Source organism: Trichosurus vulpecula, chromosome 2 (genome assembly GCF_011100635.1).
Source record: "Trichosurus vulpecula isolate mTriVul1 chromosome 2, mTriVul1.pri, whole genome shotgun sequence".
In the NCBI taxonomy this organism is placed as follows: domain Eukaryota; kingdom Metazoa; phylum Chordata; class Mammalia; order Diprotodontia; family Phalangeridae; genus Trichosurus; species Trichosurus vulpecula.
Genome location: NC_050574.1, coordinates 375,186,231 through 375,213,571, shown reverse-complemented (window position 1 = coordinate 375,213,571; position 27,341 = coordinate 375,186,231). Strand labels below are relative to the sequence as shown.

Genomic DNA, 27,341 nt, shown 5'->3' with positions numbered 1-27,341 from the left:
AAATTCTGATAGTTGTTTATAGACCCTCCGGGTAACTTTTACTTCCTCAACAAGTTCAGGACCTGGTCACAATTTTCTTCCCTCCTTAACGCCCAGGCCTTCTCTCCTGCCACTCTCTCTTCTTTTCCCCTTCTCGACCTCTTGGTAAACCAATTCTACCCTGTACCCTCCAGTCCCTCACCCCCTTACCCCTCACCCTCTCACCCACTTCACCAACCCTCAACTTTTAATCATGACCACAATCTGCCACCCTCACTCCTACACATGAAGATTGAGAATACTCATGCAACCATTCTGACTGGGTCTATTCCAAATTTATGCTACACAATCTCATCTGGTTCCCCACAGTTGCTAGGCAATCCTAGTTTACTTCCCTCATCAACTTATTATCCCACTCTCCACAGCCATTCTTCCAAACCTTTTCATGTCTCTCCCTACCTTCTCAGCTAAGCAACACTTTCTCTCACTCTTTGCCTTCAAATACCTTACAATTTGGCACTCCGCCCAAACTGCTCCCTCCACAGTTATGAACGATCTCTAATCTAAATCAATGGCTTTTTCTCAGTCCTCATTTTCCTTGACCTCTCTGCAGCCTTTGACATTGTTAATCACTTTCTTTTCCTTGATACTTTTTTCTCTCAGGACACTCCCTCCTGGTTCTCCTCAGGCTGCTCAGATACTTTGCTGGAGCCTCATCTAGATTCTCTTCTTTAACTCTAGGTGTTTCAAGGTTCTTTACTGAGCCTTCTTCTCTTCTTCTTTGATCTCATTAGATCCCATTAATTTAATTACAGTCTCTATCCTAATGATTCTCCAATCTACTCATTTTGTCCTAACCTCTCTGCTGACCTCTAATCTTGCATCTCCAATTGCCTTACAGATATCTTGAATTGTAGTCCAGTAGACATCTTAAAGTCAATGGGTCCAAAACTAAACTCATTATCTTTCCCCCTAAAGCCTCTCCCTGCTCCTGCCTTTCCTGTTAATGTCAAGGGCAACACCATCCTCCTAATCTCTCAGGATCAAAACCTAGGTGTTAAACTCAATTCTTCACTATCTCTCATTCTCACTTCCATATTGAGTCAGTTTCCAAGGCTTCTCAATTTCACCTTTGTAACATCTCTGGAATATACATACTCCCTTCTCTCTTCTGACACTGCCATCATTCTTTTGCAGGTCCTCATCCCATCACACCTGGAATATTGCAATAGCTTGCTCATGGGTCTGCCTGCCTCAAATCTCTTTCTACTCCAATCTATTCTTCATTTGACCGGCAAAATGACTTTCCTAAAGCTCAGGTCCAACCATGTCACCTTACTACTCAAACTCCAGTGACTCTCTATTGCCTCTAGGATCAAATATAAAATGCTTGCCTTGGCATTCAAAGCCCTTTGCAATCTAGAACCTTCCCAACTTTCCAGTCTTCTTATACTTTGCTCCCTGACATGTACTCTTTAAGCCAGCGACACTGGCTTCTTCGCTGTTCGAAGGTCAAGACGCTTCATCTCTCGGCTCTGGGCATTTTCTCTGGAAGTTCCCCATATCTGCAATGCTCTCCCTCCTCATCTCTACCTTCTGGTTTCACTTTCCTTCAAGCTCCAACTAAAAATCCCATCTTCTACAGGAAGTCTTTCCCAACTCCTCTCAATTCTAGTGCCTTTACCTTTTAACGATTTCCTATTTATCTTGTATATAGCTTGTTTGTATGTATCTATTGACTGCCTCCCCATTAGATTGTGCGCTCCTTGAGGGCAAGCACTACCTTTTGCCTCTTTTTGTGTCCTCATTGCTCAGCACAGTGCCTGGTACATAGTATATGCTTAATAAATATATATTGACTGACTGACCTTGAGATCAATCTCCACTTCATCATCTCTGAAGCAAAAGCTAACAATGCCTCACAAGATGGTTATGAGGATCACATGATATATATATACATTACATAATATATGTAATGTATAATAATATAATATATTATATATCATGATATATAATAATATAGTGTAATATATGTAATTACGTAATTACATAATATACGTAAAACACTTTGTAAACCTTAAAATTCTAAAAAAAACTTTACTTATTATTCAATAGTGAACTTATTTCACAAATTATATCTTTCTTACCAGGTGCTTTGAAAAGAGATGTATAGAGCTGCTCTGTTTCTTCCTGAGAAAGGTAGACAGGGAAGGTGGAACAGTCCAGCAGAAAATGACAAGCAGCAGCAAAGGCTTCCCGGCAACCCTCGCTCAAATCTCCTAAGTCAATAATCACCTTGTAAATGTACCATTCCTCTTCCTCTTTTTCCTTTTTCTTGCCAATGCTATGGTTTGAAGAAAAGGAAGACCTTGAAGTTTTTTGCTTAATTGGAGACCCTCGGACTGTAAACAGATCTGAGAGCATCTGTTTGAACTGGGGCACTGTGATTGTCTTGGTTTCCCGTGAGCTTCTCTTCTTGCCTGAGTTTTCAACAATTGTGTCACTTGTTTCATCTTTGTCTCTTGTATTCACAGTTACTGTTGATTGATTTTCCTCTCCATGTTCTGGCAGCTGCACCCCAAAAATGTGCTTGTTGGTAAAGGTAGTAACCAGTTCCTGAATGGAGTGTAAGGTTTTCTGCATGCTACCATTTCTTTTCCAGACATCATCCTTTTCTGGAGAAATCCTAGGGATGCCTAAGTGCAGAGAAAGCTCTGGGGATGAAGCACTTAAGCCAATACCACTGTCTTCAGATTTAAGTGGAGTAAATGAAGCATTGTCATCATCATGCGCTACAACCTTTGTTTCTAAAGTTGTTTCATCACTTTTATCTATTACAGGATTCTGCAATGAAATAAAAAAAAAACATTTTTTATTGGGAAAATTCATAATGAAAGGATTCAGATTTAATTTCTATACAACATTAAAAAGTACACATAAGTCAAAAACATCTCTTGCCTTTCGGAATTGTAATTCTAGTCCAGGATTAGAATCTTTTTTTTTTCATTCATTGAATCAACAAATACCTATTAAGCACCTGCTGCTTTCAGAGTCCCTGGGGAGAATAAAGTTAAAATAAGGCAGAATCTCTTACTTCCTCAAGCTTATATTCTAGGAGGAAAATATACAGATAACTAGTTTTATATAACATTGTCTAAGTGCATGAAAAGTCCATGGTCTTTAATTGGAATAAAATGTCAATAATATGAAGAGGGATATTAAAGTGTTATAGCAATCTGCTTACTCAGTAAGGCTTTAGTCTTCTTTTTTAGAGTCAACCTTTCTTCCTCACACATACTATTGATCTTCCTCAAAGTTAGAAGCACTCAGCACACTGTGCTCTCTACAAAACAATTAAGTATCTGATTTCTTTTCTGCTTTTATATATGTAGGTTTAGATTTTCAATAAGGCTAGTATCTTTGATCAAACTGTCATGGTTATTTGACAAAAAGCTTGGGGAAAACTGGGAAGCAGTTTGGCAAAAACTGGTTTACATCCATTATTTTACATTATGTACATTATGTATCCCATGATAGAGTTCCTAGTGGATACTCAGATACATTAAGAAATGGATGGAAGTACTGTTCATATCTGTAGCTAATAAGGGAAACATTAACCAAACAAGGAACAGAAACCATAAAAACTAAAACAGGTAACTTCAGTTACATGAAATTGAACAGTTTTTGTACAAACAAAATCAATTCAGCTAGGAAAAGAAGGGTAACTGTTGATTGGGAAAATAATCTTTACAACAAATATCTCTGAAAAGGGTTTTACATCCAAGATATCATAGGATCACTAAGTAAAAGCTGTAAGGAACTTTAGAGGTAATCTAATCATGCATTTTACAGAGGAGGAAACTGAGACTTAGAGAGATTAAGTTACTTACTTATGGTCACAGAGCTAGTAAATGCCAGAGACCAGGTTTGAAACCAGGTCTTCCTGACTCCAAGTTCAGGATGTTATCCACAATGACTTATTACCCAAGGGATGATAATGATGATGGCAATACTAACAATAATAAGAACTAGTTACTACATGCCAGATGCTGTGATAAACACATTTCAAATATTATCTCATTTGGGTTTCTGGGTCAGGTGAGCAACAAGATGGCAGACTAGATGTGTCCTATGATCTTCATAACTTCTCAAACCTCTAGAAAGCAAATTATGTGCTAAAGATAAAGCAATTTTAGCTATTTCCATGGTCTATACACTCCGGATACAAATGAAAGCCAACAAAAACCCAGGAACTGTTGCTTACTGATCCTGAGCTCACTTAGCACCCTTCTCCCACCTCCCGTACCATCAGGGTGAGGCTGCACTAGCAGACTCTAGGACACAACACACAGGCTTCACCTAAAACCATTCCTGTACCTCATTTTCCCCTTCCTCTTTCTAGTGCTATAACTGCAGGCTATAAAATAAATCCTTGAAAACCAAAGGCATTTCTATATAATAACAAAACATATGGAGAAATAATAAAAGGGAAATTCCAACCTATTAAATAACTACAAAATGCATAAAATATCTGGGGATCAACCTCCCAAAGCATACAAGAGACTTGTATAGATTCAATTACAAAATGCTCCTTAAAGAAATAAAGAGCAAACTAACTTGCTGAAGGAATATTCAGTGTTCATGGCTAGGTTATGCCAATATAATAAAAACGACAATACTATCAACATTAATTTACACTTTTAATGCGATACCAATCAAATTACTAAGGGGATACTTTACAAAGCTTGATAAAATAACAAAACTCATTTAAAAAAGGAAAGATCTAGAATATCAAGGGAAATGATGAAAAGAAGTAAGGACAAAAGGGAAATAGCATTTATGGATAGGTGAACGATTTACAAATAAACAAGAGATAGAGAGCACTGTGAGGTGTATAATGGATAATTTCAATTACATTAAGTTAAAAATTTTTTGTACAAATAAAACCAATGTAGCTAAAATCAGAAGTAAAGCAAAAAACTGGGAAAAAATTTATAGACAATTTCTCAAAGGTCTCATCTCTCAAATATACAGATAACTCTGTCAAATCTATAAGTCTATGAGTCATTCTCTAATTGAAAATGGTTAAAGGATATGAATAGGCAGTTTTCAGACAAGGAAATCAAAGCTATCTATAGTCATATGAAAAAATGCTCTAAATCATTGATTAGAGAAATGCAAATTAAAAGTCTCGAGATATCATTTTATGTCTATCAGATTGGCTAAAACGATTGATGGAGAAAGTGACCAATGTTGGAGGGGATGTGGAAAAATTGGGACATTAATTCATTCTTGGTGGAACTGTGAACTAATCCATCCATTTTGGAGAGCAATCCCAAAGAGTTATTAAACTGCCTATACCCTTTGACCCAGAAATACCACTATTACATCTGTTCCCCAAGATGACTAGGGAAAAAGGAAAAGAACTATATGTTCTAAAATATTTACAGCAGCTTTCTTTGTGGTGGCAAAGAAGTAGAAATTGGAGGGATGCTTGTCAATTGGGGAATGGCTGAAGAAGTTGTGGCATATGTTTGTGATGGAATACTACTGTGCTATAAGAAATGATGACCTCAAAGATCTTAAAAAACATGGAAAGACTTGCATAAAATAATGAAAAGTGAAATGAGCAGAACCAAGAGAACGCTGCATACAGTAACAGCAATATTGCTTTAAGAATAACTTTGAGCGACTAAATCAATTTGACTTTTACAAATACCTAAACTAACTAAAAGGGGGGACAGGGTTAAAAAAGAGAAGGATAAGAGAATAAGATGGAGGGAAAGTCACAAGAAACTTAACTATGAAGAATATAATGAACTCATTCATAAAATGGAATAAAGATAACAGAATGAATTAGAAACCATGATGAAATGATATGTTGTTTACAAGAAACACACTTGAAACAGAAAGATACACACACATTTAAAGTAAGGAACTAGAGCTGAATCTAATTAATATGCTTCAGTTGAAATCAAAAAAGGCAGAGACAGTAATCATGATCTCAAAGCAAAAGCAAAAGACCTATTTTAAAAAGATAAATAGGGAAACTGCATTTTGCTAAAAGGAACTATAGACAATAAACTAATATCAGTACTGAATACTTATGCACCAAATGGCATAACATCTAAATTCTTAGAGGAAACCAAATGAAAAATAAGTTCACAGGAAGTAAAATTGACAATTTTGATTGATTACATAATATTAAAAAATTTTTATACAAAGAAAACAAAGGAAGCTAAAATTAAAAGAAAAGCAAGAAATTGGAGGTGGGGAATCTTCATAGCAAGTTTTTCTGATAAAGGTTTCATTTCTAAGATACGGAGGAAGCAAAATCAATGCAGACAAGATTTGAAGGAAAGCAGAAAACTGGGGAATTTTGCAGCAAGTTTCTCTGATCAAGGCCTTACTTCGCAAGTATATAGAGAACTGAATCAAATTGATAAGATAAGAGTCATTCCTCAAATGACAAATGGTTAAAGAATAAGAATAGGCAGTTTTCAGAAGAAATCAAATGAGAACAACTCTGAGTTACCATTTCATACCTATTAGACTGACTAATATAGCAGAGAAGAAAAATGGAAAATGTTGGAGGGTATGTGGGAAAATTTGGACACTAATGCATTGTTGATGGAGTTGTAACCTTATCTAACCATTCTGGAGAGCAATTTGGAACTATGCCCAAAAGACTATTCCCTTTTGATCCAGCAATACTACTACTAGGTCTGTACTCCAAAGAAAATTTTTAAAAAGAGAGAGAAAACAGAAAGACCTATTATGTACACAAATATTTATAGTAGCTCTTTTAGTGATGGCAAAGAATTGGAAATTGGGGAGATATCCCAAAATAATTACCTCAATTAATGGAATTCAGACTTGGTACACAAAAGCAGTGTCTTAGTTGCCCATAAAAGAGTTAACCAAGCCTTTAAAGGGGAGTACTTAATCTTATTTGTGTCACGGGCTTGTTTTGCAGTCTGATGATACCCGATTACCCCTTCTCAGAATAAAGTTTTTTAATAATTGGAGAAAATGCTAGATTTTGGTTAGAGGTTAATGAAAACAAAGATTTAACTTTTTCCCTTCCAAGTTCACAGATTCTTAGAAGAAGTTAAGGTTAAGAATCCCAGCTTCTCCTTATAGAAATATTTAGCCTGCGAGTGGTTGGTTTCCTTCCCTGAATACTCCTTAATCTCTTCCAATTCACATATCCTAACAAAATGAGACTTGCTGTAATCATAAGATATAACCTCCACATCCCGATCCTAGGGAAAGCAGGGGCTGAGGCCAAGATATTCCATTTTCCTTTGCCACGGCCATCTGTCCTCTCAGCAAGCTATGAGCTCACAGTCAATCTCATCAGATCCTGTTGGTTGTATCAAATGTCTTAGGCCAGGTACATGCTCCCCCTAAATGCAGATTCAGGATCTAAAGATAATGACTCAATGACAGGGGGGAACCCCCAAAACAATCTAACAACTCTATTTATAAATGTATACAGCAGCAAGGATATATAGGTATAACTCTCCACATTCCCTAAAATGAGGACATATCCAGGTCAGGAACAATAGCAGCCCACTTTAGAATAAACGGTTTGTTAAATCAGAAGAATTACTTTCCCTTCTTGATACCACTTTATATAAAATAATCTAAAAAGTGGGCCTTCATGCATTTAGCCTAGCCTCTGTTCTGGGTGTCCATGACTAAGGGCTATATACACACACCATTTAAATTATTAATGACATAAATTTGGCATTAATTCCTATTTATATGGACTAATTCCTCTTTATAAGGTCTGCTTTCTCTATCTCTGGGGTAAGGTGGGGCATGGGCAATTTCCCTCCCCCTAAGCCCTGTGTCCATCCTACCAGTCTCAGGGGTTAAGGAGCTGCTGGCCCATGTTGGCCCTTAAGGGACAAAATTTAGGCAGAAATGAAGAGCACATTGAAATTCTGGTAAGGCACTCCACATAGACAATAAATTGGGTCCAGAATTTGATAGAAAGAAACAGGCTAAATAGTATTTGGAAAATTGTGCGTTGATTTGAATGATTCTAAGCTGCTCTTTGACACAAGGACTCATTAAAATCAATATTCTTCTAATGATGCTGTGAATCAAAAAAGAACCCACCACTAACTCTGATCAAAATTGTATGAGACTCAACAGGCAATGAAGAAACAAATCGTGAGCGTAAGTAGATTGCAACATATTACCAGTAATGATTTACATGCAAGAATGGGCATAAAAAATTTCATCTAGAAAATGAACAGAAAAGAAGGTAGACCAGTAATATAGCTAGAGTCAAAAATAACAAATGGATGTCCAAGTGCTACCCGGTTAACCACATAATAATAAACAAATGATAAGGATGATGATGAAAAGGTAAATAAGCTGTACTGAAACTGGAAATTCATTATAGATAAAAATGTTGCCTAGAATGGCCTAGACATACTATAAATCCACAAAGATGCAAGGTCTGTGTTTTTAATAGATGTTGCCATACTGAAAATTCAACCTCCAAACTACATTGAAAAGAAAAACTGAAAATACAGACCAAGTGTAAAACATTCAATGTAGGAATTTAATAAGGTACATGTTTTTGTCATCCTATCCTGTCTTCTTCTACAGTTAAAAATGCTTTTAGTGAATGTACAGAAAATAAGCTTACATCTCAGTAAAATTATTTAACTATAAAGAGCAGTTATCTTATCCACTTGTGAATTGTCTGTATAACATTAGACATAAAAGAATAATAGGGGAATAGTGATTTTTCCTTATAGTATTTCTACCCAAACTTCATCAAAAAGATGAGAAAAATGAGATAATACAGATGATAATAAAATAATGGTGATACTGAGATGCTGCTGGATATAGCAAATATACCTAAAAGTGGGAGCTTATGAAATGTGGAATCAAAAGGCCCTTATGGGCAACATCAACATGGACTCAACTAACACTATGTTGGCAAAGAAGTATTGAACAAATGGCCAACTCATGGCTTGTTTACAGAGACAGAGAAGTTTATGATAACTATTCATGATGAGGCCTCTGACATCAGAAATTACAGAACATCAGTGTATCACAGACTTAGAACTGGAAGAGAATTTAATGGCCATCTCATTCCACAATCTCATTTTACAGATGAAGAAACTGAGGCCCAGAGAGGTTAAGTAACTTGCCTCAGGTCATAAGAGATAGGAAGTGACAAAGGAAGGTTTTGAACCTGATCTTGACTCCAATGCCCAAAAAGACATGATCAGCAGGCTAGAATAATATACCAGAATTACGTATCTTTCATAAGCTACTAGACAACATTATATACATACCAGAAATATAGCTCCCCAAAATATTTTTGATAATTCAACAAAAAACTGTACTAGAACTGGAGCATCATCACAGAGAGAATTGAAAAACAGCATGGTTTGCTGGAGAGGGCATGAGATTTGGAGGCAAAAAGTCCTGGGCTCAAATCCCAATTCTGCTTATGTAGAACACTGGCCAAGTCACTGAGCCTCTCTTGGCCTCAAATCAAATCAACTGAAGAAAAGTCTTATTTCTGGAATGTACATATTTGTCTCTTCTGTCTTTTAATCGGTTAGGTGGTTCATTGGATAGAACACTGGATCTGGAGTCAAGAAGACTAGAGTTCAAACCCCGCTTGTCATAATTGTTCGTGATAATAGGACTGCAATATGTCGTCATTTAGATGAAATGTCCTTAATCCCCAGAGAGGCATTTGGCAAAACAGACAGTTTGTACTTTTCCACTGTGAACTCTTGTGTCAGGCAGATAGCTTTTTGCTTAGATGAACTCTTTGACTCATTCTCCTGCTGCCTTAGTTAACATTAGATCCTCCCACCAGTTTATGGTCCTGATAAAGTAATTCCCTCTACTCGAGCTTCACCCAAGACTGGTATCAAAAAGGTCCCTGAGAACTTTTCCACTACATCTGGGTCTGATTAGAAATGCTTCCTCCCATATCTGGAACTTGTTCTCAACCAACCCCATTCTTAGGGTATATCATCTAGCTACTGAACCCCAACTTTGTGCATGTTTCCTCCATGATAAGTCTCCCTCTTGCTCACATTGGGTGAGTTTCTTGCATCCCTGAGAACAAACCTCTTTGTTTATATTGTCATACTGTGTTTATATGCTTTGCCTGCTTGCTGCAATGCATAATAATAAAACTCATGATTTTATCATTTTCCTGAGTACCACTTTTCTAGAAATTCCCAAACCCAGGTATGTGTTTTAACCTGAGCTATGTATTCTCATATATCACACTGTAGTTTCACAAAAAAAAGCATTCATCTGTAGGTTGTTGTGAAGACCAAATGTCTGTTATTGTTGTTCAGTTGTCTCTGACTCTCCATGACCCCATTTGGGGTTTTCTTGGCAAAGATACTGGAATGATTTGCCATTTCCTTCTCCAGTTCATTTTACAGACAAGGAGCTGAGGCAAGCAGGGAATAAGTGATTTGCCAAGGGTCATGCAACTAGTAAGTATCTGAGGTCAGATTTGAACTCAGGAAGCTGAATCTTCCTGATTCCAAGCCCAGTGCTCTCTCCATTGAACCACCTAGAAGCCCATAAGATCAAACGAGGTATTTATAAAGTGCTTAGCACAGGACACATAGGAGCTTAATAATTGCATGTTTCCTTCTTTCCCTTCTCAATAGATTGCAAACCTCAATCATTATCCAAATCTCGCTAACCTTCAGGCATTCCCTACACCTCCTTGTTCCTTCCCTGCCTTTGAACGTAAACTTTCACTAGATTCTATCATTCTGTCAGTCTCTTGTCTCTCGTTTCTCCCCTTTGGGCTTTCATAACACTTAATCCTGCTTTTCCTCCTACATATCTAACCCATCCTCAGTCTCCTTTGCTAGATTATCATCAATATCATGCCCCTTAATTGTGGGTACTCGCAAAGGCTCTGCCCTAGACCCCCTAATCTTCTCCCTAGTTACACTCTCAGTGACCTTATCTGTTTGCTTGGGTTTCATGTTCATTTCATTTCTGATGAATCACACATCTATGTATCAGTTTTAGGCTCTTTCTCGAGCTTCATGCCTTCATCACTAATCACTTAGTGGACATTTCAAATTGGACGTTCCAGAGACATCCCAAACTTAACATATCCAAAACTGAACTCATTCTATTTTTCCCCAAACAAGCTCTTCTCTTTCAAACTTCCCTACTTTGTAACTCTTGCATGATTCTTGGCTTCTTACTCTGTCTCATCCCACACCAGTGGCCAAATCTTGTCACTTCTACCTCTATGATATTTTCTACATCTGATCCCTTCTTGCTACTCACCTACTTACCACCTTCCCTCATTACCACTCACCTAGATAACTGCAACAGCCGCTTAATTGATTTCTCTAATCTCTCCTCATTCTACTTGATCCTCCATACTGTCATCAAAGTGATTTCCCTTATGCGCATATCTGAATATGTCACTCTCCCATTCAATAAACTCCAGTGGTTTCCCATTGTCTCTATGATCAAATATGAATTCTTCTATTTAGCTTTTAAAGCTTCTTATAGGTAGGAAAGTTCATAAAGTCTTAAGAGCCAGAAAGACATGAGTTCACATCCTAACCCCAAATGCTTATTAGCTGCGTGATCCTGGACAAGTCATATAAACTCTGTTTTTCTTCATTTCCTTAGCTGTAAATAGCACCCATTTCCCAGGGTTACTGTGAGGATCAAATGAAATAACATTTTTAAAGGGCTTTGTAAACCTCAAAGTGCTATATAAATGCTAGCTTTTGTTATTAAAACCTTTTACAATTGTCCCAACCAATCTTTTCCAGGCTCATTTGATACTACTCCCACTCCTGAACTCTGTGATCCACGGCAAATCCACATTATTTCTCTTCCTCAAATATGACCCCCTATCTCCCTTCTTTGTGCCATTGAACTGGCTGTCTCTCATGCCTGGAATGTTCTCCCTCCCCCTCCCTGCCTCACAGAATCCCGCTCCAACTGCTGGTGTCCTCACTCTCACAGTTACCCTCCATTGAACTAATTTGAATTTATTCTGTTTAGATTTATTTCATACATTCTTATATACATCTTTGGTGTTTCACCCATCAGACTGTAAGTTTTTTGTGAGCAGGGATTAGTTTATTCATTATATTTTTATTTCCAGTACCTAGCACAATGCTGGTCACATAATAGATAATAAATACTTGATTGATGGTATTAGCAATTAACATTGTTAGTCCATATAGAATTATTGTTACTTGTTTCAATTGTAGATCTTGGTTGGAATATTCTGTAAACTCATTTAATTTTAAAAACATGCCTTTTTACCTTCAAGTGATGTACCTAGGTTTGAAGGATAATGCAATTTTAATACCTGTTTTTCTACATGTGCCTGAAATTCTCCCTTTGTCCATGCTCTCCCACTCCTTTCGGTGCCAGTTGCCCCCAGAGGTTCTCACTCACTCCACCACAAGAAGACTTTTCAGATACCAAATCCTCCAGGCCTCATCCAGTGTAGGGTCCTCCTCTCCCTTCACTCATAGGAGCATTCATGAGTGGAGCCCCCTTCCACTTCCAAAGTAAGGCCTCCTTTCTTTCCTCCCCTTTTCAAACATTCCCCCTCCTTCTAACCCACTCTCCCGGGCTCTTCTCTTTCTGAGACCACAGAGGTCATCCTCTCCTTGTCAGCCTGTGCATCACTCACTCATCTCTATCCCCCTGCCCCCTTCTCCTCCTTTTATGTATTCTCATATGCTGTAATGCAGTTCCACAACAGAAGCATTCACCTGCAGGTTAGCTATCACCAGTTCTGTTCATAATGCTTCCTGTCCACCTTTTCATTGCTTTCTCTACCAGATTTCCACCTTCACCCTTGCCTCCTTGTGCATCTTTAGAAAGACGTCTCTTACTGGTCTTTCTGTCATGCCTCTGTTGTTGCTGCTGCTGTCCTTGCTTGCTGCATTTAAGTTGTTTGGGGTGCTTAAGAAGCATATAATCTCTTCGGTTCTGGTTGTCTTTCTAAATTCTTCTTTATTATTGTTTCTGAACTGAATTCTGTTTTTTTTTCCCCCAGAGTGGGGAAGGCAGGACAGTTGGGGTTAAGTGACGTGCCCAAGGTCACATGGCTAGTAATTGTGTCAAGTGTCTGAGGCTGGATTTGAACTCAGGTCCTCCTGACTCCAGGGCCGGTGCTCTCTGAACTGAATTCTTAAATTGAATCTTACATTCTTGGTTATTTTTTCCTCTCAATATATCCTAGACAGAACTCATAATCTTTCCCCTAAACCCTCCCCCCACTCCTACCCTCTCTATTACTGTAGAGGTCAACACCATCCTCTCAGTCACTCAGGCTCACAACCTAGGTGTCATTCTGGACTCTTCACTATCTCTCACTTCCCACATCCAAGCTGTTGCCAAGGTCTATTGATTTCACCTTTACAACTTTTCTCAAATATGCCCCCTTCTGTCCTGACACTGCCACCACTCTAGTGCAGGTCCTCATCCCATCATATCTTGATTACTGGTGGAGCTGCCTGCCTTCAGATTCTTGCCCCACTCCAATTCATCCATTGTTCAGCCATGTATAGTGATTTTCCTAGAATGCAGGTCCCATCTTGTAACCCATCCCTATTCAGTAAACTCCAGAGGGCTCCCTACTGTATCCAGGAGCAAATACAAAATGCTCTGTTGGGCATTCAAAGCCCTTCATAGCCTAGCCCCCTCTTCTTCTTGCTTTTCACTCTCCAATACATACTCTTCAGTTCAGTGACAGACCTCCTGGCTGTTCCTTGAACAAGATACTCTTTCAGCTACACACTTTATCTCTGGCTATCCCCCATGCCTGGAATACCATGCCAGGAACCCTGAGGGTCTTTCCCTCCCAGTTTGATTTTTTTTTTGAGTTTTTGATTAAGGGAGCCATCCCTTGACTCACTTCTTAAAGAGGCCTATTCACTGAATGGGTGTTACCCCACTCAAAGAGAGAACCTGAAAAGAACTTAGCCTAAAAGGGCCAGGGTCTCCCAAAGGGTCCTGGGCCCTCTCCAGTCTTCCTGGTAAATATTAGGCCACTGGATCCAGATGGCCCTGGAACAGAAAGTGAGACTGGTGACCTTGCACAGCCCTCCCTCACTCAAACCAAAGTCAACTGCAAACCGTGTCATCATTTCCCTGATGTCATGGTCCTCTTCAAGAACAAAGGACAAACACAACAACTGTCCCTTTTCCACTCCAACTACTGACCTCCCTGGCTTCCTTTAAGTCCCAACTAAAATTTTACCTCCTACCAGAAGCTTTCCTCAACCCCTCTTAATTGCACTGCTTTCCCTCTGTTTATCTTCTATATAGCTTGCCTTGTATACATTTGTTTACATGTTGTCTCCCTCAATATATTGAATTGTCTTTTACCTCTTTTCTGTATCCCCAGTGTAAAGCACAACGCCTGGCACATAGTAGGTGGTTAATAAATGTTTATTGATTAACTGAGGTGATCTATGAATTCTTTAAATTTGGAATTTCATTTTCTATATTCAGAAGTTATGGATGGTTCTTTTCTATTATTTCCTTCACTATTAAGGGTTTTTTTTCTTGTCATGTTCTTCTGGGAGACCTTTCAGACTGTCTCTAGGTATCGAATCTATTCCTGCTTTTTTTCCCCTCCCATTATTTTACTTACTGCTCACTTCTTACTTTCCCCCCTCTGACTGTGTTTTGCTTGGGGACTGGTTTCAAAGTTTCAGCTTCCTCCCACACTCGGCAATTCGCAGTTTACCAACTAGGTCTCTGCTCCACTTGACTTTTGGGTGGTCAGAAGTGGTTCTATCTGGAAGTTGTGCTCTTTCCCTCAGGCTTGGTAGAGTATTGCACAGCGGCCCGCATGTAAGATGTCCTGTCCTGGTGATCTGTCCTACTCCCTCTGTTCTCTGACCTGGCACTGGCAGTCCAGTCTGTTTGCCTCCTCCTTAAGTCCCCACCTCACCGGTAATTCAGAGCTTTGCACCACTGGCCCTTCCAGGTTGCAGCCCTCAGGAGGCTTTTGTTCCTGAAGGGCTGTGGCCAAGTTGGCTGTCAGGACCTGAGCAAAATTCTGCAGCCTGGATTGGGGGTCTTCAGGGCACTGGAAAGAGGACAGTAGGAGTGGGATTTGATGTAAGCCTGTGTTGGTTCCTTGAGTATGCTAGTGCAGCACTTGCGGCAGTGTGGGAAGAAATATCATGGGAGGTGATAGGAGTGCCGAGTGAGCTCAGGGTCAATGAGTATCAGTTCCTGTGTTCTGGATTTTTTTAACCTTCTTTTGGAATCTGGTTGTTTTAGAACATGAAAACAACTGAGAGTGCTTTCTGTTTGGTGCATAATTTCTGTTTTGGGGAGATTTGAGAGGTAATGGAGATGGAAGAAAATATCTAGTCCACCATCTTGTTACTCACATGCCCTGGAAGTTCTCTCTAATTACTTCTTAAAGTATAGTCTCTCTGGAATTCCAACTAATCTAAAGTTTTTTGCTTTATCTTCTAAGAATGTTTTGTCTCACCTGTTAATTTTTTTGAATTGTTACATTCTGGCCTTATTCTCCTACTTTATTTTCCTCAACAACTGATCTTCAATTAACTATATTTATACTTCTCTGCTTGTTACTGATGTTTTAATTCTCCTATGTTACTTTGTATTTTAAATTCTTTTGCCTCTTCTTGTAAAACAGTTTTTTTTACTTTGATGCATTCATTATCCAATTTGCATTATCATTTGGTATTTCTTACACAAGAAGCTACATAAAGGCTAGAAAGAAAGCCTCAAAGCTAAGAAGATCTGGGTTCAAGTTTTCACTCTGACACATACGGATTGTGTATGGGATTCTGGGCAAATCACTTAACTTCTCAATGCTGTGGATACTTCTCTGAAGGTATAATTTGGTTGTCCTCCGTGACTGGAATCCTATCCCTTCTATCGCTACCAAGTTTCTTTCAAATCTCAGCCAAAGTCCCACCTTCTGCACAAAGTCTTCCCAAGCCCTCCTTAATCTTAAAGCCTTCCCTCTGACACTATTCTCATTTACCCTATACATATTTTGTATGTACATAGTTGTTTACATGTTGGCCCTTCCATTTGATTGTGGGGGTATTTTATTTTATTTTAATTGTAGTTGAGGAGATACTTATTATTCTGCTAGCCATTGGGGAGGTATGCAACCCAAATAATCATACTGACAAAGTGACTTGGGATATAGTTAAAAGACAGCCCACTTTAGAACATTCAGAAAGTGCCCTGACACTGAGTTTTAAAAAGTTTTCTCACAAATTGTTAACTTAGAAGGTTTAAATGTATGAACTAAACTAGTAATTTAGAGTTGCAGCTGTTACAGTAACTTAGCCCTCTTCTGCGTAAGAATTACAATGTTGTTTATCACATGATTCCACTTGACAGGAATAATATAAAATAGAAAGCGTTTGCCCTTTAAACACTTTACGGGCTTTCCAAAGTGGGGAGGTATGAAACTACCCACATGGTAAATAGGTTTAATCTAATGTCGAAACTGGCTTTAACAACAGAAAGCCTGGTTCTGATTACTTTGTATATAAAATATGACCCTTTAGGAAGTCTAACAATGCATGAAAAATACACATTTGGTTAGTTGATGAGGTACAAGATTAATCTTACTGTGTGAACCATGGTTCATGTTTAAAGCACACGGATTGGTTTTTTTATTTTCTTTTTCTTTTTTCTTAAAATATATTTTTTTCTTTTTTATTCCTATTTTACAATGGCACTTTAAGTTGTTTTTTGTTATTTTGCCCCAGTAGCTGGTATGATAAACATTGCCACACCTTAAAAGTGGGCTTAGGATGACCTTTGTAGCTTCCAGTTAAACCTACTACCTCTTTAGATACGTAGTTTTATTTTACAAGTAAATGGAAGTATGAATAGAAATGGCAGAAAATAAAGACCAGCAACCAATTCTTGTTTTTGGTGGGGTGATCCATTAAAAAGTAGATTATTTTCCCTATAACTTTTCATTCCCTTGCCTGCCATGCACAGTCTCATCTATAACCTAAACACCAAGTTCTATTCGAAGTACTGAGTCAGGAACTCAATACTAGACCAGAAATGGCAGTTTTTAGATGCCAGACTATTGTACCATCTATAAAATTGGGTCGAAAACATTTCTTTTTTTAAATTCTCATAAATTTTTGGATTTGAGTCAGTTGGATTGGTTTCTAGCATCATTACTGCTCTCAAATAGCTTTGGCTATTTTACTCTTTGTGCTTGATTCAGCTTTCAAAGAAAGATGATTTAAATTAAAATGAACAATTCTAGCAATTAGATGGCAAATCCCACAAGATTATAGAAAATTAACCCAAACTGATGCACATTATAGGTGATCAATAAATAAATTAAAAACTGGTAATCCCACTTGAAGGATTCTTTTTCCACATGCTTACGTGTTGTGCACATTACATCTTTCATCTCCTATTTATTGATATTCCTGCTTCTTACTTGATTCTCTTAATGATTGACTAGTCCAAGACTATCAACCATTTAACAGCTGCTCACTGTGTGTTTAAATTTTATTTCATCCAATAAAATTGGTGAGGTGGCATGAGATAGTGAGAACAGCATTAGACTAGGCGTCCTGGGTGCTAGCCCTGGCTCTGCCACTAAAAAACTGCTTTCTGCCTTTGGGCAAATAATTTTATCTTTTTGGCCCTTAACTGTCCAATTTACATACCAAAAATATCACTTTGCCTAAGGGACAGGACTGAACCAGAGGATCTCTTAAAATCCCTTCCAAATCATACAAATCTATGAATCTGTGAGAAAAAAAATTATATTGAATAATTTTTCAAGGTCTAAGTGTAATACTTAGTCTCCTTTTTGATAACTGTACTTGAACAATTAAAAATACAATTATAATACTAAACCAATTCAAAAAACATTTGATGAGCACGTATTATAGGTAAGACAGTGTGTTGGATGTCACTAAAGTTCTTAAATGCCCCAGAAAACTCCATAAATGGATAAGGTCCATAAATGCCCCAGGAAGACCATAAGTTGCTAGATAGTCACTGTGCATTGGGTGAGGGAGTTTCCTTACAGGGGCAACAAAATCATGGTCTAGACTCTGTTTTCCCCCACGCCCCCTCAAAATTATCATACATAGACATCATAGACATTCATACATATAGAGAGGTAACATGAAGTTAAAGTGTTAAAAATTTCTGGAATTCAGTCAGGATAATTTTAAAGCCAACTTTCCCTCAAAAAGCAAGTTCCTGGAAGGAATTATCTGGATAGTTGGTCCAACTTCCAACCTCATTTTGCTCATACTCATTAGCACATATTTTATTTATCTGATAGTATCTTTTGCATGATTTTTTTTTAACAAACCTCCAAATGAGACATAAATTATTATTGTCTGAATTATCAACAGAAAGATATTCCAACTGTATGCTCCAGAATAAAACTTATCAAAATTCATCATGCCTCTTTCTCTGAGAACAACAAATATAATCTATATAACTAAATAAAATTTAAAAAAATTCAATCTGGGAAGAAAAGAAGAAATATAAGAAATAAAAAAGTAGTTTTAAAAAGGAAAAAATGTGAGGGTCATACCAAGGAATAAGTATCCTCAGTTTTCCTTTCTCATTCCTTTTACTACTAGCCATTATAAAAGTTAAAGGGAAAAACAAAAGAAACAACACATTTTAAGTAAGATGGCATTATGGTCTACATACATATATATGTATATGGATATGTACATACACATGTATGTAGACATAGCAATAGTGAATGTCTTGAACATTTCTAGCTGATGCCAAAACTAATGTCATTAGTAAAGTATAATCTTTCACAAATTATGCTTTGCTTCCCTGGAAAAATGTAGGCACCAGGAAAATAGTTCTTTGTTTCTAGCAGAAACTCTAAATACTTTTTATACATGTAAAGTAGAAAACACTTTTAATATGGAACAATTCATTAAGAGTTTTTCATCAATAACTGCACATACCGTATTTTCACTCTGCGTCTCAATATCCAAGTAGGACGGAGGCATCTGCACTTTGTTAAGCACTTTGAAGCAAGTTTTTAAGGTATGGGTAAGTTCGGGTAAGGTTAAAAATTCCAGTTCTTCATAAAGGCACTGCACCATGTAACTGAGCATCTGTGGGAGATACTGAGTCTGTACCTCAGAATAAAGTTCCTATTTTTAAAAGAGGAGAGGGATAGGCTTCAAAATGTCATCTCATATAAACTTATTTTACTAATCTGAATAAGCTTCACATTAATTCCAAAAAGCAGAACAAAAGATAATTTTTTTTTCTTTTCTTTCTTGAACAACTCAACTGATGTTTTATTTGGTTACTTATTTAATCACTCTTGTCTTCTTTCCCAACAAAGAGAGCAACATGTGACAATTTTCATTTGTGAAAAATTACACAATTATAATGTTTTAATTAGGAAATATGTCTATTTTGTTCTCTTTACTCACCGAGTACTGCAAATACTGCATTATTAGGATGATGTTCAATTTGTTTTAATTTCATGAAAGCACATTTAAAATTGGCTCAAAAGTTATAACCCACTTGTAAGATAGATTTATACAGCAAGTTATCTACATCTACTTTTCACATATAAGGAAAAAAGATGATGAGTCCATGAATTTATATATTGCACATGATTCTTTTTCAAATAAGCTGGCCTCTAAAGAGAAATCAAAAGACAACAGCAAGCCCTGAATAATCTCTTTAAAAGTTTGTCTCTCTTACCAATGGAATTACATCAAGGAGGAACACAAGCAATATACAAAGTTCTGAAACTGTGGGAGAAGTGCTGTTTTTTGTGAAGGGATGGCTTACTTCCATGGATCTGCTTCTGCCACAAAAAAAGGGAAAGAAATTATTTTTTCAGATATGATCTTTAGTATCTTGAGACTTTAAAACATTTAATTTTCTTCACATTAACTTCAAGTGCAGTAATAACTTCTATGGTTCTAACAACATAGATTCTAAAGAACGGCTAACCATTCATTAGAACCTAAAACTAAGGAGTTTAGGTGGAACAGTACTAGCTTTGGCAACAAGGCAAGCAAAGTAGAAACTTCAACTTGACAGATTCAGATCCTAGAAACACACTTTCAAATCTTAGATCCCAGAGATGATCGACATTTTCATTTTAACTCTGTAAATTATTTGTTATTCAGAATCCTACAGTTTCAATAGAGAAGCTTGACTAAGATAAGCATAATCTGTCTTTCATAGGGTTATACCCTTCCTACAGTGAAATTCAATACTTTTCTTAAAACAATACTCTTGAAGAGCTCACAGGATAGATACATAAAAGGTAGAAGGGATATTTGGAAATCGTTTAATCCAATCCCTTCAATTTTGCGGAAGAGAAAACTTAGGCCCAGAGTGAAGTGATGTTTAAAGTCACATAGTGAGTTACTATGTTAGAACTATGACTAAAACTTGGGTCTTTTGATACCCAAACCCAGTGTTCTTTCCAAGTTCGATGAATCACTAGGTACATCTGACTTGTCCCAGAGCCAGATGCAAATTTAGTGATTTCCCTGCTACTAAATATCCTGGAATGGACAGTACCATCTATGAATTCATTTTGGAAAGATGACTTTGCAGTTTTGACACAGAAACAAAACAAAGAAGTGTCCTAACCTGAAACTGAGACCATTAAAACCTTGATTCTGATGTGTTTGGGTACAGAATTATTCTGATGAGAAAAACAGGGGCCCCCCTGCCCAAGGCAAATAGACTGGTCAATAAGATGAGATTCAAATAGGCTGGTCAATGAAATACTGAAATTAACAGGGGCACCTCCGCCCAGGGCTGAACAATAGAATAATGATATGCCTGGAAATGCACAAAACTCTGAGCTTCTGCCCCCTTGCCTACAGGTCCCTGGTTACTTCACCTTCCTGTCCCTGATTACCTCATCTTTTTGTCTCTGATTACCTCATCTCCCCTGCCCACAGCAGGTTTTCCTCTGAAAGAATCCGTAGCTTCTCCTGGCTAGCTGTGACCTCCCTTAAGGAGGAGCCTGCTTGGTGTGTTATCCAGAATAAATGCCTTTACTTGGAGACAGCCTGAGCGAATTCTTTTGAGACAACACCATGACCTTATTTTCTCCAACTTCACTCCTCGTGTGACAAACACATTTTATTTCCTTCTGCAGCAGTTCGGTTATGAAAATTCAGCATAAGTCACAATTAGAGCCTGAACCATTTATAATCTGATCACTCTGACCACCCCAAAAAGTTTTAATATGGTTCATTTCTCTTCAATATCCTTTTATACTAAACTGTATGATTACCTGAAGCAGTCTTCAAAACATCGAGTCATATAATCCCAGATGAAATCTGTACTTAGGGAAGTAATTAGAAAATTCACAGTTTTAACAATCTCAGAGGCATATCTGTTTTCTTTTATTGCACTGCGGAGAAAAAAAAAGGAATGTATCTGTGAAAAAAGTTAATTTATTGTCTTCTAAAACTATCATTTGTTATGTTGAATGCCTCTCTGGGAGGGCTCAAGGAAGGAGAGGGGTTACTGGGGGAAATTTGTTGATATAAAAAACCAAAAGATATCAATATTTATTTTTTAAAAAAGTTTAAATTAAGAGACTATCCTAGACCTGAAATTATGTTATCCTATAAAGCCCCTTAGTTTACTATTTTTATAATTCTTTATTCCTAAAGACCCAATGAGGTGATTTCTGAGGAAGATGAATTTAACAAAGTCCTCATGGAAAAAATTTTCAAAAAGAGAATTTTTTCAACACATATTACATATGAAGAAACTATCTTCCACAACCTCTAAGAATTAGCATGAAAATCATCCTAAGTATTACTTTAGTGACTGAAGAGAACTCATTAACAAAGTGAAAGCTCTCAGCACAGTCATAATTAGTTAGGTCTCTTAGAGTTGAAGAGAGTTAACATAATTTAACTCAAATGCCAACTCTCATTGAAGAAAAAGGATATTAAGGTTAAAGAATAAAGAGCTTCTTTTCCCTTAAAGAAAACTAATTAGAAATTTTTGAACACGATACATAACTAAGCAAATTTATTACTCATTTCTTGAAAACAATTTATTTTTCATCTTCAAGTCTATCCATCACATGACCCTCCCAAAATAGTGACTGTTATTCAAAATTTTGTTTGATTCACTTCTCACAGTGCCTTGCACATGGTAGGGATGTAGCAAAGTCAAAGAGGTGGGAGATGTTCAGAGAAGAGCTAGTAGGGTAGTTTGACTGAAATATAGAATATATGAAGGTGAGTAATATGAAATAAGCCTGGAAAATTAGATAGGAGACATATTTTGGAGGGCTTTAAATTAACAAGCACTTATTAAGTTTTAAATGCCAAGCTAGGGAGTTTTACTGCCCAGAGGCAATAGTTCACTGCTACAGATTTTTGGGTGATAGTCAGACCTGTGTTTCAGGAGTATTAATTAAGCAGCTAGGTGGCTATACTTATTTTAGAATCTCTTTTTCTTCCCCAAATCTCTTCACTCCTGCTCTCTCTTTAATTTTTACATATTGTATACACACACGCACACACACACACACATATGTTACAACATATCATATAATTATGTGTTAATAATTATACATAATACATTATATGTTTTATATACATATCTATATCTCCTCACTCCCTAGAGTGCTATATGACCACCTTCAGTTTTTATAATTGGTTCATAAACAATATTAGTCCTATGATTTAACTGAATCAACATCACTAGATCCTCTATGTCCGCTCTAATTCCCTATAAGATTTTCCTACAGTGAGTATTCAATAATGTGGACTTTTAGAATGACCTAACATATTCCATCTGGGAAAATGAGATTTTTATAGAAGGGAAGTAGAGAGAAAAGTTGTGCTATTTTGTCATCTGGTCATGTCTGATTCTTCATGACCCTGTGGCACATCAATATTGTCCATGGGATTTTCTTGACAAAGATACTAGAGGGGTTTGCCATTTCCTTTTCCAGTGGATTGAGGCAAACAGAGGTTAAGTGACTTGCCCAAGGTCATACAGCTAGTAAGTATCTGAGGACAGATTTGAACTCAGGTTTTCCTGACTCCAGTGCTCTATCCAACAAACCACCTAGAGAGAAAATTTGTTGTTTGGTCATTTTTCAGTCATGTCTGACTCTTCATGACCCCATTTAGGGTTTTCTTACCAAAGATACTGGAGTGGTTTGCCATTTCCTTCCCCAGCTCATTTTACAGATGAGGAAACTGAGGCAAAGAGTGTTAAGTGACTTGTCCAGGGTCATAGAGCTAGTAAGTGTCTGAGGATATATTTGAACTCAGGTCTTCCTGAAGCCAGGCCTGGCACTCTATCCACTGCACTACCCTGAAATATTATGATGTAAAGGGGAAAAGACTTTCACCAAAGGAGGAAGCATATTGTGCTTTGGAATCAGAAGACTTGTGTTCTTATCTTAGCGTAACCTTGGGCAAGTGTTTGTACCTCTTTATCCTATCCCAAGTAATGAAGGGGTTAGACTAGAATGCTTCTAAGGCTCCCTTCCAGCTTTAAATATAACTATGAAAAGAAAATGAAAGGAAAACTCGCTGTCATACCTTGTAAGTAAATTTCCACTTTGAGTGTAGCAAAGCTTAAGTTCAATCCCAAGAGCATCTCTACAGTAAGAGTATAAGGCTCTGATCACTTCGAGAAATAATTCCCCAACAACCTGAGGCCCTGAAATTGAAAAAAAAAAGTCAATCCGCTAAGCTAACAAAAGTTAGTCCAATTTCTTACTCATAAGTTAAACATTCACAAACTGTACACTGTTATTTGTATGAAAAGAATAATTTTATTACATGCAAACTTTGTACATATTTCTCTTTAAGAAAACTTTAGATGTTGGGAGAAAATTGGCTTAGAAAGGAGAGAACATGAATTGTTGATAATATTTTTAAATTGCTTAATTACCAGCATTACTTCATATGAATATATACTTATAGGGCAATTTCTCATTCTGGATGATCTTGATCAAAAGATAACATACATAAAACTGACCCTCATGATGACAACCCCAATAACATATAATTGAGCTTGACACTCTTTAGCAGGATTATTTTTCAACTCCCAAACCACCAGACACGTACCAACACATACAATCTAAAAAAAAAATGGTCAGCACACAGGATGAAAATGAAAATTCTCAAAGAGAGGTGAATGCATACATAAAAGATATCTATAGAAATAATCAAAACACATAAATTAAAAAAACAAGGTCTCATCCTTTTTGTTTTCTCTACGGAAAGAGATACTTCCTTCCCTATGAAGAAACAATATTTTAGTTACATGCCAAGTTGGTGAATACTTCCACTAAGTTTTCCAATGTTTTTATATTTCTCTAAAGACTTATACCATATGGTACCTCAGCACCACATACAGAGAACACTTTATAATTATCTTTAATTTAACAAGTTGTCCCAGGTTGAGATGGTCTAGAAAGTCAAAGTCTAGAAAGAGCATACCACACAAGGTTTGCCAATGAGTAAAACACATGATTGTGTGTTATCCGGAACATTCACTCATTTTCATCATATGTAGACTCCTTTGCTAGACGAAACCATGATTACTCATCAGGGTTATAGGCAACATGAAGCAAAAGGAAAATCTGCTTCGGCTATCAGAGAACTAAAACGCGAGTGGGGAAAAAAAGCTTCAATGGGTACAGTTACTACTAAGGAGCAGTGGAACAGGGTTTTAAAGACCAGATGCTTTATTTACATTTTCCTTTTGGTTAACACTGAATCTGCATATATCCTGGCATCTTCAAATAAAGGTTACCTTTGCAAATATCTAGTCTCAGCTAGGCTTATTTAAGGTTCATTGCTGAGTTCTGGAAAACTGGAAAATGAGAGAAAAACCTTTTTAAAAAAGCAAACAAAAAACCCCAGTTGTCTTGGGAATATTCGTAATCATAAAATGATACTTGGGTCTCAATTTTAAGAGTCTTATACTATACTTGAATTAGGGAATTAATTCCTCAAGCTGAGAATTCTGGTTTTCTTCTGTTTTTCAGATTCAGCGACTATAAGTAGTTTACTAATGACTGTTGAAAAACATTGTGAATACTTAACAAGAAAATGTCAATAAGGAAGAGATTCTGCCAGAGAAGAAAGGAGGCTCAAGTGTTATCAAAGATTTAATGAGGCTTAAGTAAATATATATTACTTCAGTGGATATTCTAGCAAAACGGGTAAATATACCAAGGTCTTTTCTACCATACTTTTTTTCCCTTTTTAAGGAAATTATTAAGAAATAATATTACTTTTGTCTTAAGTCTTTTTTGGAGCCATCTGAATGAAATAAACCTAGAGAACTGCCTAATCTGAAATCCATAACATCCTTATCAAAGACCTAAATAATTTCTAAAATGAAACAAAGTCAAAGTTCAGGGAGGAACTCTGATCTCTATGGCCACAGTTTGAGGGTGGTGACTGATGAGAATATTGAGGGGATTGGGACAGCAAGTGGTTAATATGAGAATTGAGTGAATCACACTGACTCCATCTTGTGACGACTCTAGAGCTAGCTCAGTTCCCTTTCTATCTAATTATGGGTCTAGTCCAACTTCGGTCTTGTGAAAAAAACTTTATTCAATTGTGGAAATTGTGAGAGGACTTTGCTGTATGGTTTGAACCTAGCCCTGAAAGCCTGGGAAGCTGAACTGCCTCTACCTGCTGCTTAGAGACCTTTAACTAAGGACCTGTATTACGCTGACCAGAAACCTAGTCAGATTCAAAGATCAATGCAAGGGGTTTTCTCACAATCATACATCTCAAGCAATTCATACGTCTTATCTGACAACTGGCCCCATACTGATCAACAGGCATTGTTTCTAATAGCTTTGACTGAACACACTTTATCACGCAATATGATTGGCTTTATCATACAATATAATTGGCTTGGAAATAAAGTTATTCAGTCAATCAGTTATTGTTTCCATGTCCCTTTGACTGAATACACTTGGCGGGGGGCGGGGGTAGTGGTGGTATAGGATACCTCTTTTTTGATTTCAGGGAATTGCACCTGTTTGCTTCCCCTCTCCCAGCTTGGAAAGTTAATTGGTCTTATTCGATGAATTGGTTTTAACGTATAAAAGTCTATCTCCCTCTGTATTCGGGGTCCAATGCCGAAGCTGAGAAAGGTAACTGATTTGTTGGGTAATTGGCAGGCATTGCTTAATTAATCAATATGCTTAGAAGCTCAAACCTTTGTTTCCTCAGTCATTTCATCTTTCACCTATCACACTGGACAAAGGCAGAAACTCCTATAAAACCAATTAAGAGCAGTATCTCTCTTCCTCTGCCTTTGACCAGTTAGTTGAATTGGTTTGGAAAGATGATTCTCCGTAGCGCATTATTGGAGTTATTATTGTTTTTAGTTACTCAAAAATTCAAATCTAAACTTTGTGCCTTTATTTAGTCTTGACAGTGGAACTTTCCTTTTTGCTCTTGATTATTCCAAAATTTTAAGTAGAAATGGTTAGGTTAGAGTTTCAAAAGGTTTAGGTTTCAAAAGCAGTTCTATTTCACATCATTTTCAATCTCTCTGTCTCTTTCTACGCTAAGACCTAGATACTTAATAAATTAGTTTCTGACAGGTTTGTGCCAACCAAGTAGAATATGTAATTTTTCTTCTAAAAAATTAAGGAGTACAAAAGAAAAGGCCTTGACAAATGAGGTTCATATTTTATCTGCTTAAAAAATCAAATTTATGGACTTCAGTTACTGAACACAGATTCTTAAGCTGTGATAACAAGACATCATGCAATATGACTGATAACATTCATCACGCTGATGACAATTAGAGTTCATAACAATGACCCTGAAGTATGGGAAGATCCTGAAGAGCCTCTGAATCAAAGAAATATTAAATTATTTTCAACACAATTTTAACATTAAAATACTTTCTACTGTATTACCTATTTCAGGCTTGTCAAGGAGACTAACAAGAATACGGAAAGGTTTCAGGTAAGCTTGATGACTTTCTTCAAATTCAGAGCTGGTGAACTTCTGATGCAAAATTTCCATCAATGCCTAATTTTAAAAAAATAACATGTTAGAATACTTCATACCAATGGTATAAAAGTTTAAAAGATGTTTTTTTCTTTTTTAAGGTGGCTATGTGGCACAGTGAGTCAGGAAGACCTGAGCTCATATTTGGCCTCAGACACTTGCTAGTTATATGACCCTAGGCAAGTCACTTACCTCTGTTTGCTTTAGTTTCTTCAACTGTAAAATGTAGATGATAACATCACCTACCTTGCAGGGTTATTGTGAGGATATGAGATAATATTTGTAATCATATTTAAGATAATATTT

General features: G+C 37.0%; 1 protein-coding gene across 1 annotated transcript in view; it reads right to left on the bottom strand.

Moving 5' to 3' along the window:
- The window catches only part of DOP1B (DOP1 leucine zipper like protein B), a 135,048-nt gene that overhangs the window by 69,636 nt on the left and 38,071 nt on the right, over positions 1 to 27,341 (bottom strand). Inside the window, exons 9-14 of the mRNA XM_036744782.1 lie at positions 26,942 to 27,056; positions 23,580 to 23,700; positions 21,296 to 21,415; positions 19,735 to 19,840; positions 18,978 to 19,169; positions 2,127 to 2,823 (exon numbers count right to left, since the gene is read on the bottom strand). Of these exons, the coding sequence (XP_036600677.1) occupies positions 2,127 to 2,823; positions 18,978 to 19,169; positions 19,735 to 19,840; positions 21,296 to 21,415; positions 23,580 to 23,700; positions 26,942 to 27,056 (1,351 nt within the window). The remainder of the gene's footprint in view (positions 1 to 2,126; positions 2,824 to 18,977; positions 19,170 to 19,734; positions 19,841 to 21,295; positions 21,416 to 23,579; positions 23,701 to 26,941; positions 27,057 to 27,341) is intronic.